At 42.3% G+C, this 12832-nt stretch overlaps 2 protein-coding genes across 3 annotated transcripts in view; one reads left to right on the forward strand and one right to left on the reverse strand.

Moving 5' to 3' along the window:
* LOC110494069 (fibromodulin) overlaps window positions 1-9653 on the reverse strand; it is a 33256-nt gene extending 23603 nt beyond the window's left edge. Inside the window, exons 1-2 of the mRNA XM_090205431.1 lie at window positions 9590-9653; window positions 4822-4920 (exon numbers count right to left, since the gene is read on the reverse strand). The gene's annotated coding sequence lies outside the window, so the exon portion shown is untranslated. The remainder of the gene's footprint in view (window positions 1-4821; window positions 4921-9589) is intronic.
* Window positions 520-10881, forward strand: zgc:113307 (lumican). 2 transcript variants are annotated; one of them, XM_021568766.3, is made up of 8 exons: window positions 561-1010; window positions 1534-1606; window positions 1999-2211; window positions 2469-2610; window positions 2967-3291; window positions 3491-3641; window positions 3982-4148; window positions 10092-10881. In XM_021568766.3, exons 3-8 carry the CDS (start codon window positions 2018-2020, stop codon window positions 10241-10243), a joined length of 1131 nt encoding a protein of 376 aa, XP_021424441.2. In that variant the 5' UTR covers window positions 561-1010; window positions 1534-1606; window positions 1999-2017; the 3' UTR covers window positions 10244-10881. The 2 variants fall into 2 exon arrangements, with proteins under 2 accessions (XP_021424442.2, XP_021424441.2); XM_021568767.3 differs by lacking the exon at window positions 1534-1606 and having other exon boundaries at window positions 520-1010.
* The last annotated feature ends 1951 nt before the right edge of the window (window positions 10882-12832 follow it).

Consider the following 12832-nt stretch of genomic DNA (forward strand, 5'->3'; position numbering starts at 1 on the left):
TCAGTCCCCACATCCCCTCTCCTTCTCTCCCTCAGTCCTCCCAACCTCCCTTTCTCCCTCAATCCCCCACAAGATCCCGCTCTTCCAGTCCCTCCCTCTCTCCAACCCTCCCTTCTACTCTCTGTCCCCACTGCCTCCCTCTTCTCGACACTCCTCCCTCTCCCTCCAGCTCTCCTACTGTGTTATTTTCTTTCTCTCTGTCCCCATAACTTTCAGCAGTAACCCTGGAATCTTTCCAGTGTACTCAGCTGAGATGCATCCCCAAATGCCCAAAAGATGCACACAAGCACACACACACACGCACACAGACAAAGCTTTGGGCTGTCGCCTGGATCATAATCACATTGGCCCTTTGCGTATTGATAAAGTACAGTGTGTGTAGATAAAGTATTGACCAAAGACCATGTGATCCTGACGGCATGCAGCCTTTGAAAACTTTGTCAGATTATAATTCAAACCCTATGCCCTGATATCAGACCTCAATTTTCCCTCATCCTTTTGATCCTTCTCCCCCCCCCCACTCCCTCTTGTTTTTGAAGAACATGTTTCCACCAAATGTTGCAGGCTGAACAGTTACTATAGGGTGTTGTGTCTGAGTGGAATGAGGGAGAAAGGGAGAAGAGAAAGAAGGAGAGAGGGAAGAGAAGGAGAGGAGAAAGAGGGAGAGAGGGAAGAGAAGGAGAAGAAAAAGAGGGAGAGGGAAGAGAAGGAGAGAGGGTGAGAAGGAGAGAGGGAAGAGAAGGAGAAGAGAAAGAGGGAGAGAGGGAGAAGAGAAAGCCGGGAGAGAGGGACGAATATGGAGGATGTCTAAGGCCTGGGGTGTATGCCTCAGGAATGTATTTGGCAGTGGGTAAATACTGCAGGTAGCCTGAACACACACACGCTCACGCCCATTCAGTGCCACATGCTCATCTGTGCAGACAGTGAACCACTACTACTGTCTACTGCTACTGTACATGGAACCACAGCTCAGGAATACTAACAACCACAAACCTGAACCCATAAAGAAGGTATGTGTGCTTTGTCGGTTTCCTTCATGTACATGTGGTGTTTGTGAATGTTTTTGTGAGTGTTAAGTGAGATTTAGTGGAAAATAAATGCGTTGATTAATATACTGGCAAATGTATAATTGCAGTTACTGCAGGCTATACATGTCTGTATCTTATGTTGTTACTGACAGGCAGAATAATGTTGATGTGTATGACTGTGCTATAATCCAAACTGCCCCTACCTCAATGAGAGAAGTGTTTATCATGCGACTGTGAATGTGAATGTTACCATTCTGAAGTCCAGTTGACTTACAGTTTAAGGACACCCTGATGATGTAGTCTCTGTCATCTATGCGTGTGCATGCTTATTTTGTGTATTCGTATTTTGTCTGTGTGTGTGTGTGTGTGTGTGCCTGGCTGCCTGTGTGCGTGCGTGTGTCTGTGAATATGTGCATGTGTGACATTTTTGTCCACTGTGTATTATTAAGTTTGCAGCTGTGCATGTGGAAAAATATGGATACACATTCCTCTCTCTCCAACACAGATGTGTGTCTGCAACTTACAACAACAAATGGCAGGAGGGCAAACTCATACCTCAATTCCTCAGCTGTATTAAGGTATTAAGATGTTAATTGAGCAAAGAAAGTTAGTCGCTGTCTCACACTGTGGCGTCACCCAGTCAACTGACTCTCCAGGAGTGACAAGTTACAGTAGCTTCTAGCTCTCAAAGTTTCTATGGCTCAGAGTGTTTCGAATTTTTGTGAAAAAGCCTTGAGGCCTATACGTAAAGCGCAATAAAGAGCAGTGATACTGGCAAGAGCACTGTGTTTGGTTTCTTCTTTTTCTCATCGAATTGTTTTGATCGAAACTTGTGTTTCGGATCCTGCGATGGAATTATCCAAGTAGCTGTGTTCATGGCTGTGGTGTGGGTCGGGTCTGGTCCTTGCACTGGTTCTTTGTATTTGTATATAGATAAACAATATATATCAACTATTATCACTATCCCCAGGTTGTCTTACAGTATCACCATGGCGGTACAAGTGTCGGTGCTGTCCCTAGTCCTCACTCTAGCCCTGGGCCTGATGCTGAGTGTCTGCAGGCCTGTGTGTGGCACCCCAGGGACAACCCAGGACCTGGACTATGGAGGGGTTCCTCTCTGGATCAACCGTCTTCTGGGGGAACCCTCTGTATTCAGCCTGAGGGGCCGAATGGACCGGGCATGGTACAAATAAAACATTGATACATTAATTTACTGTGACAAGAGTCTGAAGGTTGTGGTACTTTAAATCATTTATAAATGAAATGCACTTGCAAATCCGAGAGTTGCTTTAGCTGGTGCTTCGGGATTGGGTAATGTTTAAACATCATTCAAAGGAAAGTTCACACACTTTGTGCTGGCAAAGTATCACATGTATTTCCTACTTTATTTACATATGTAATATCTGAGTAAAGACAGATATTTCTCTGTGTGTGATCCAGGTACAGAGCCAACAACCCCCAGTCCTGCCCTGACCTGTGTGACTGTCCTATCCAGTGGCCCTCAGCTCTGTACTGTGACCACAGAGACCTGGGAGAGCTGCCGGACAGCATGCTTTACAATACACAATACCTGTTCCTGCAGGTAATACACACCACATGCAAGCACATGCACAAAGGGGTCTGAGACACCTGTCTGAAAGACTGCCAGGCACCACACGGTTCCTATACAGGTGTCGGATCTTAATTTGAGCCAATAATCCTGCAGCAAGAGAACATTTAAATGATTATGTATATTATAAGTCATGGACATTTTTTATAGGGGTTAGATACATTTTTCGTTAGAGCAAATCAAATATGACATTTTAAAGTCGAAATTACAAACTTTAGAAGCCTTATTAAACCTTGAATACACTGCTGTGCAGTAAAATTCTCAGCAACAAAATTAAGATCCTACATCTATAGGTAACACACAGTTTATGGGTGTGTGTGTTTCCTCAGGGCAACAACATCTCGTCCCTGCCCTCCTCCTCTCTCACCAACTCCTCAGGACTCCGCTGGCTCATCCTGGATGATAACCGTCTGCAGACAGACGGGCTGGAGACCTCCACGCTGCAGAACCTGACCCAGCTCCAATACCTGTTCCTCAACCACAATAAGCTGACTGTCGTGCCCTCTGGCCTGCCCAGGAGCCTGCGGCAGCTCCGACTGGCACACAACCTCATCACCAGCATCTCCCCGGGAACCTTTGGGAACTTACATAATCTTACATTGCTGCTACTGCAGGGGAATAGGTTGAACGTGATTACAGAGACTGACTTCACAGGTAAGTGCCTTCGCTCTGCTTCCATTCTGAGATATTATATTTAATGCCAAAACATATGACACCTTTTCTGACATATGTTAAAAATAACAGCCTCAAAGGTAACAGCTCTGAACATGCTTGTTCTGGTACCCTCTCTCCCATCCTCCCCCTCTCTCTCCCCCTCTTCCGCTCCCTCCACCTCTCCCTCCTCGCCCACCAGGCCTGGTGTCTCTTAACCTGTTGAGCCTGAGCGGGAACCTCTTCTCCTCCTTCCCCTCCCACCTTCCTCCCTCCATCCAGCAGCTCTATCTCTCCAACAACTCTCTGTCTGGCCTGGGGGAGGAAAGTCTACAGGGCTTCACTAATCTCAGGTAACACACACACGTACAGATGCAAGCATGCAAACACACACACACACACACACACACACACACACACACACACACACACACACACACACACACACACACACACACACACACACACACATTATTTCAGTCTGATATGCATCACACCTCTCTGATATTATCACAAATTGTGGTTATTTTGTTCTCTAATATTGAAAGTTACTCTGGATAAGAAGGTGGCTTTAATGTAAATGTAGTGTGTGTGTGTGTGTGTGTGTGTGTGTGTGTGTGTGTGTGTGTGTGTGTGTGTGTGTGTGTGTGTGTGTGTGTGTGTGTGTGTGTGTGTGTGTGTGTGTGTGTGTAGGTACCTGCGTCTGAGCCGCTGTGGTCTAGTGAGCCCTTCCCTCCACCCCCAATCCTTCAACCTGTCTTCCCTTGTGGAGCTGGATCTCTCTTACAACAAGCTGACAACCATCCCCCTGGTTCCCCTCACACTACAGTACCTATACTTGGAGGCCAACCACATACAAGGTAAGACTACACATACACTCCCGTACACACGCACGAGCACGTGCACGCGCGCACACACACAATCTAAGGAGTGGAGAAAACATCTGTGAGGGGTTGACCAGGGGAGTAAGATCCAGCAGGGTCACCCGTGAAACAAGTCAGTATTCGACGTCCATCCATGTTGAAGGACATAGGGAGATGATGTGGAAACCGGCCACTAGGGGCGTAAGCATCTTTTGTTCGAATCCAGCGATCAAAAGTTATTTTGAGATTTTTGTTTTAAGCCTATCCCAAACCTTAAAACGTACCTTAACCATTCAGAGTTAATGCATAACCTCAAGATTTCGGAGTTAATGCTTCAACTTAACCCTAAACTTAAAATTTTGAGTTCATGCCTAAACTTAACCTTAAACTCTTCAAAATTTGACGTTTGGAACAACTGCAGAATTTGACGTTGGAGACACATGGATGAACGTCTAATTCTGACATGAGACTTTGAGAGCTAGATGGTAAGATCAGCCAAATATCATGCTCTTTCCATCTCTCTCTGAGAAAAACAATCCTTGTGTTGTGCCTCCAAATATTTCCAAATGTCGAAGCTGATCAAATTATGAACACCTGAATGCTTCTCTTGAACTGCAAATCAGCACATGAGGAGTGGATGTAACTTCCTGCCTCATCTTCAATAACAAACCTGTGAATCTCACAATTGGCCACTCATTCACTCAGCCGTGTCTCCTTGACAAAACACTGTTAGGATTCCTGGATTCCTGTTCTGGCTTGGATGTTTGGGCTACAGAGGGAGAGGGAAAGAGGGGGAGAGAGTGAGAGAGGGAGAGAGAATGACAAGAGAGAAAAACAGAGGTAGAGGTACAGTGCCTTCAGAAAGTATTCACAGCCCTTAACTTTTTTTCACATTTTGTTGTGTGACTACCCGAATTTAAAGTGGTTTACATGTGGATTTAGTGTCACTGGCATACACACAATACTAATCTCAATGTGGAATTAGGTTTTTAGACATTTTACAAATTAATAAAAAAAATGGAAAGCTGAAATGACTTGAGTCAATAAGCATTCAAGCCCTTTGTTAAGGCAAGCCTAAATAACTTCAGGAATACAAATTTGTTTAAAAAGTCAGATAATAAGCAGTGGTGTAAAGTACTTAAGTAAAAAATACTTTAGAGTACTACTTAAGTCATTTTTTAGGGTTTCTGAACTTCATATTAATATTTGTATTTTTGACAACGATTACTTTCACGTCACTACATTCCTAAAGAAAATTATGTAATTTTCAATCCATGCATTTTCCCTGACACCCAAAAGTACTTGTTACATTTTGAATGCTTAGCAGGACATGAAAGTTGTCTAATTAGCACAGAACATCCCTGGTCATCCCTACTGCCTCTGATTTGGCGGACTCACCAAACACACATGCTTCATTTATAATGATGTCTGAGTGATGGAGTGTGCCCCTGGCTATCCATAATTAAAAAAAATAAGAAAATGATACCGTCTGGTTTGCTTTATATAAGGAATTCAAAATTATTATACTTTTACTTTTGATACTTATTAAGTACAGTGCCTTGCGAAAGTATTCGGCCCCCTTGAACTTTGTGACCATTTCCCACATTTCAGGCTTCAAACATAAAGATATAAAACTGTATTTTTTTGTGAAGAATCAACAACAAGTGGGACACAATCATGAAGTGGAACGACATTTATTGGATATTTCAAACTTTTTTAACAAATCAAAAACTGAAAAATTGGGCGTGCAAAATTATTCAGCCCCTTTACTTTCAGTGCAGCAAACTCTCTCCAGAAGTTCAGTGAGGATCTCTGAATGATCCAATGTTGACCTAAATGACTAATGATGATAAATACAATCCACCTGTGTGTAATCAAGTCTCCGTTAAAATGCACCTGCACTGTGATAGTCTCAGAGGTCCGTTAAAAGCGCAGAGAGCATCATGAAGAACAAGGAACACACCAGGCAGGTCCGAGATACTGTTGTGAAGAAGTTTAAAGCCGGATTTGGATACAAAAAGATTTCCCAAGCTTTAAACATCCCAAGGAGCACTGTGCAAGCGATAATATTGAAATGGAAGGAGTATCAAACCACTGCAAATCTACCAAGACCTGGCCGTCCCTCTAAACTTTCAGCTCATACAAGGAGAAGACTGATCAGAGATGCAGCCAAGAGGCCCATGATCACTCTGGATGAACTGCAGAGATCTACAGCTGAGGTGGGAGACTCTGTCCATAGGACAACAATCAGTCGTATATTGCACAAATCTGGCCTTTAAGGAAGAGTGGCAAGAAGAAAGCCATTTCTTAAAGATATCCATAAAAAGTGTTGTTTAAAGTTTGCCACAAGCCACCTGGGAGACACACCAAACATGTGGAAGAAGGTGCTCTGGTCAGATGAAACCAAAATTGAACTTTTTGGCAACAATGCAAAACGTTATGTTTGGCGTAAAAGCAACACAGCTCATCACCCTGAACACACCATTCCCACTGTCAAACATGGTGGTGGCAGCATCATGGTTTGGGCCTGCTTTTCTTCAGCAGGGACAGGGAAGATGGTTAAAATTGATGGGAAGATGGATGGAGCCAAATACAGGACCATTCTGGAAGAAAACCTGATGGAGTCTGCAAAAGACCTGAGACTGGGACAGAGATTTGTCTTCCAACAAGACAATGATCCAAAACATAAAGCAAAATCTACAATGGAATGGTTCAAAAATAAACATATCCAGGTGTTAGAATGGCCAAGTCAATGTCCAGACCTGAATCCAATCGAGAATCTGTGGAAAGAACTGAAAACTGCTGTTCACAAATGCTCTCCATCCAACCTCACTGAGCTCGAGCTGTTTTGCAAGGAGGAATGGGAAAATAATTCAGTCTCTCGATGTGCAAAACTGATAGAGACATACCCCAAGCGACTTACAGCTGTAATCGCAGCAAAAGGTGGCGCTACAAAGTATTAACTTAAGGGGGCTGAATAATTTTGCATGCCCAATTTTTCAGTTTTTGATTTGTTAAAAAAGTTTGAAACATCCAATAAATGTCGTTCCACCTCATGATTGTGTCCCACTTGTTGCTGATTCTTCACAAAAAAATACAGTTTTATGTCTTTATGTTTGAAGCCTGAAATGTGGCAAAAGGTCGCAAAGTGCAAGGGGGCCGAATACTTTCGCAAGGCACTGTATATTTTAAACCAAGTAGTATACTCAAGTAGTATTTTACTGGGTGACTTTCACTTTCATTTTTTTATTAACTTTTACTTTTAATCAAGTATGACAATTGGGTACTTTTTCCACCACTGATAATAAGTTGCTTGACTAACTCTGTGCTCAATAATAATGATGGAAACTGTTTTTTTCGATTAAATGATGATTGCCGAATAATTTTGAAGATACGCGCGGCACGTGATGTCATCACAGTCTCCACTCCACATTTCATTCTAAATTCCTGCTAAATACATTTTTTAACTATCAAAATAATGTTTATTTGCAGGATCCTTGTCCTGACTTTCAAGAATGGTTGAATTGCTTCAAATTGCTTTTCTGGTTGGCTGGATGCAAGTTTCACCATCCAATTATTTACTGTGCAAGTTTCACAATGGCACGGACCGTGGCAATATTGTGGCACATTATATTGCACACTAGTCTATTCTTGAATTCTATCCCATGCTGGCTTTCATCGGCTACCTGAGACATGAAACAGATAGATGGGAGGGCATACAGGCTGTTCCCAATTTATTAATGCGGAACTTGCCTAAATGGGTAGTGGAAACACTACAGTTTTATTCAACATCATTACGTCCAGCTGTGACGTTGTTACATCCAGCTGTTTATATCGACACAAGGTAGATACATGGAAATGCACCCTAGCAAGCATTTGTCACATCTACTTTCCATGCAAGCTTTCTAAATGTCGACAAAAAAAATCACGGGAGAAGTTCATGGAAACATACTGTATCTACTGAATGTCCCTTTGAGCATGGTGAAGTTATTATTGCAATCTGGAGGGTGTATTAATACACCCAGTCACTACAAAGATACAGGCATCCTTCCTAACTCAGTTTACGGAGAGGAGGAAAACCACTCAGGGGTTTCACCGTGAGGCCAAACTATACACTGGAGTTACTTACCAAGGTGATATTGAATGTTCCTGAGTGGCCTAGTTACAGTTTTGACTTAATTTGGCTTGAAAATCTATGTCAAGACTTGAAAATGTCTGTCTAGCAAAGATCAACAACCAACTTGACAGAGCTTGAAGATTTTTTAAAGATTGTACGATCCAGGTTTGCAAAGCTCTTAGAGACTTACACGGAACCCAAACCGGCTGCTCGCGTGCTCCATCGTGCGTAAATGTATTTTGTCCCAACCACACTAAACGCAATCACGACACGCAGGTTAAAATATCAAAACAAAATCTCAACCAATTACATTAATTTGGGGACAGGTCAAAAAGCATTAAATATTTATGGCAATTTATCTAGCTAGCTTGCACTTGCTAGATCATTTGTACTATTTAGCTTGCTTGCTGTTGCGATCTAATTTGTCCTGGGACATAAACATTAAGTTGTTATTTTACCTGAAATGCACAAGGTCCTCTACTCCAAAAATTAATCCACACATAAAACGGTCAACCGAATCGTTTCCTGTCATCTCTCCTCCTTTCAGACTTTTTCTTCTCTTGATTTTATATTGCGATTGGCAACTTTCATAAATTAGGTGCATTACCACCACCTACCTCATTCGTCTTTCAGTCACCCATGTGGGTATAACCGATGAGGAGATGGCACGCGGGTACCTGCTTCTATAAACCAATGAGGAGATGGGAGTGGCAGGACTTGCAGTGCGATCTGCGTCACAATTAGAACTGACTTCTAAGCCCTTGGCAACGCAGACGCTCGTTGGCGCGCGCAAGCAGTGTGGGTGCAATAATTGATTAATATGGATTTCTACATTTATTTTGCAATGCTCGCGCATGCGATGCGGGCGCTGTAGTCAAGGTATTACTCAGAAAGACAGCTTCCAAAGGTGATTCTAACATGTATTCACTCAAGAGGTTGAATACTCCTTTAATTAAGATATTTTAGTATTTTATTTTCCATTAATAACATTTTAAAAATGTTCTTCAACTTTGACATTACAGAGTATTTTTAAGTCAATCATTGACAAAAATGGCACTTTGTAACACGACAAAATGTGGAAAAAGTCAAGGGTGTGAAAACATTCTGTAGGCACTGTAGAGGAACAGACAGAGAGGTGGGGTTAGAGACACAGAAATAAAAAAAGAGAGCGAGAAAGCAAGAGAAATAAAGATGGAGTGTGAGCTTGTTTTCCGCAAGGCTCTCCAGGAGACATGAGTCAGCACTATAACCTGGTATGTGTGTCTGGTCTGGTCTGACAGAGAGCTAAACACAAGACATTCACCGAGAGAAAAACACTCACCTCACTGTCTAGCATCCCGACAGCTAGCTACTGTTGTCTACCCTCTGCCAAACGTACCCTTCTGCCAATAGCTATAGGCAGGAACAGGAGGTAGAGAGGAGATTATGTTTTCTCTCCTCCTCTTTTTTAAGATAGCTGTAGCTGCTTTTTGGATTTGGCATCAACTACAGTAGCATGTTGTGGTTTCTGCTCCTAATAGAATAGGATACTGTAGCTGTATCCAGCTTCTGATCAGGCAAATCCTCCTCATACAGTCTGCCATTTCAGGAACAATGATGGCAGTACACTCAAAATACTGTGACAACTCTCAATTGGAGGAATTGGGTTTAAGTTATGTTCACATATTGTAAAAATATACTTTGTGAAGTAAGAGTATATGAGTGGGAATGTCATTACTGGGTATAGGGTGTGAGTGCATGTAAAAACCATACTGTCCTCTGTTCTCTTTGTCCTCTATCCTTTTTATTCTCTCTGTCCTCGCTCTGCTCTTTGTCCTCTGCAGAGTTTAACGTCTCTAGTTTCTGTCGGGAGGTGGGTCCTCTGTCGTACTCCAGGATGAGGATCCTTCGTCTGGACGGGAACAAGATGTCCTATCATCTACTACCACCTGAATGGGTCTACTGCCTACGAGTCCTGCACCACATATACATCTAACCCTGACCTCGTACCTCTAACCCCCTGACCCTGCCACAACCCTGCTTTGAAGCTTACCTGGAAAGATTCTGTCAAGATTCCACAGGTCCGAACATTCAGAAATTAACACACACACACACACACATGCCCACAAGTAGGTCATTCAAACGCACATCCTTCAAACACACATCACTCATGCCCACTCGGACGCACGTTTGGACACACACAAACGCAAGCAAATGCTTACATGCTCTCAGAACAGGTCTTCAATACTCAATACATGTATTTTTTGTTGTTATTTTTTTATCCTCCAGGAGTAGAGCTGAGTCTCATTTAATGTTGTTTTGCTAGTCTCACTGTAACCACTTTATACTGTAACACAGTCTGATCAGTGTATGAAGCACGTATTCATTCAAATCATCCACAAACATCACCCACCAAGGCTTGTTAATACATCACAGTACTGTAGAGTCAACTTGGAGTTGAACTGATCCAACACACACGTGTTAATGCGCACATTGTATGCGTTTTGTTACTGTAACATTTTACAATATCGTCAATGTTTTGCTAAAGGTCAAATGATGTGCTTTATTGGATGTATGACTGTAACGCAATGTTTTTGAATATGAACAGAACAATAAAATCTACACCATTATCAATTATTTTTACTGTGTTTTTACTAGTGATGTAGAAATGAAATACTATCTGTTTCATATAACACCAAACCTTTGTCAATCCAGAGCATTAGTCTCTATAAACCTAGATTGGTCTCATTAGGCTAGATCCTGTTCCTGTTGTTCTATGGGTAGCTAGCGCTCTGTATGAGAAACACAAAAACTATACCTTCACCATGAACACAGCCCATAATGGCCTGCTGTTATATTCATGGTAACACAAGGTTTGTTATTTCTGAATATCAGTTTCATAGACCTAGAAATCACACATAATATAACCCTATCCCTAGACACACATTAATAGAGGTATAGGTTGCCCCATGAGTGGAATTTTAACATGCCGTGTTCCAATGACTTTACCATACCTCTGAACCTATAGGGGAAAGTGTGTGTGCGTGTGCATGTGCACGTGTGTGTACTAATGTCAATACCAACATTTTACCGGTGACATTGCACTTTGCAGACCCAGCCGTTCAGGGGGTACTACATCTGGACCAACAGCATACATGCAATGGAAACTGTGGCTGAGTGTGTGTCTGTGTGACTGTGTGTGTGTGTGTGTCTGTGTCTCTAAGTGTGTTTATGGAAAGCCTGTGATAAATGGCTATATGGATTTGTTAGGGCAGATGCCGATACCATTTTTTGGGGTTACATTTTCAGATCAAACAATACATTTGACTTTGTTTTTACCAATCTAACTACATACCAAAATAATAGTCACAATTGTATTTGAATGGTAAATATCTTAATAAACTGGGTAAATCAAGATGGCTTAGGCCTACTCACAATACAAGTGAATGCATATTCAATAGGAGTGTGTGCATGCATTGAGTTATTGAGCATTTTTCCTGGTCAGTGGAGTCCATGGTGCTACAGATGACAAGCAATCAGTTGCCCTTCCATTTGGGACTTATATTAGCCTACTGATCAACAAAATTTGCATAGAAGGATCTATCATGGTCCACACACCAATGCAATCATAAAGAGGACACAACATCCCCTCTTCCCCCTCAGGAGAATGAAAAGATTTGACATGGGCCCTCAGATCCTCAAAAGGTTCTATGGCTGCACCATCTTGACTGGCTGCATCATTGCTTGGTATGGCTACTGCTTGGCATCCGACCGCAAGGCGCTACAAAGTGTAGTGTGTACAGCCCAGTACATCATCAGTACACATCATCAGTACACCAAGCTGCCTGCCATCCTGGACCTCTGTATCAGGCCGTGTCAGAGGAAGGCCGTAAAAATGGTTAAAGACTCCAGCCACCCAAGTCACAGACTGTTCTCTCAGCTCTCGCATGGCCATGAACAGCTTCTACCCCCAAGCAATAAGACTGATAAATTGTTAGTTAAATACAGTGCCTTGCGAAAGTATTCGGCCCCCTTGAACTTTGCGACCTTTTGCCACATTTCAGGCTTCAAACATAAAGATATAAAACTGTATTTTTTTGTGAAGAATCAACAAGTGGGACACAATCATGAAGTGGAACGACATTTATTGGATATTTCAAACTTTTTTTAACAAATCAAAAACTGAAAAATTGGGCATGCAAAATTATTCAGCCCCTTTACTTTCAGTGCAGCAAACTATCTCCAGAAGTTCAGTGAGGATCTCTGAATGATCCAATTTTGACCTAAATGACTAATGATGATAAATACAATCCACCTGTGTGTAATCAAGTCTCCGTATAAATGCACCTGCACTGTGATAGTCTCAGAGGTCCGTTAAAAGCGCAGAGAGCATCATGAAGAACAAGGAACACACCAGGCAGTTCCGAGATACTGTTGTGAAGAAGTTTAAAGCCGGATTTGGATACAAAAAGATTTCCCAAGCTTTAAACATCCTAAGGAGCACTGTGCAAGCGAAAATATTGAAATGGAAGGAGTATCAGACCACTGCAAATCTACCAAGACCTGGCCGTCCCTCTAAGATCAG

The sequence above is a fragment of the Oncorhynchus mykiss genome, chromosome 17 (assembly GCF_057628025.1).
Source record: "Oncorhynchus mykiss isolate SJ-2025 chromosome 17, ASM5762802v1, whole genome shotgun sequence".
NCBI lineage: Eukaryota > Metazoa > Chordata > Actinopteri > Salmoniformes > Salmonidae > Oncorhynchus > Oncorhynchus mykiss.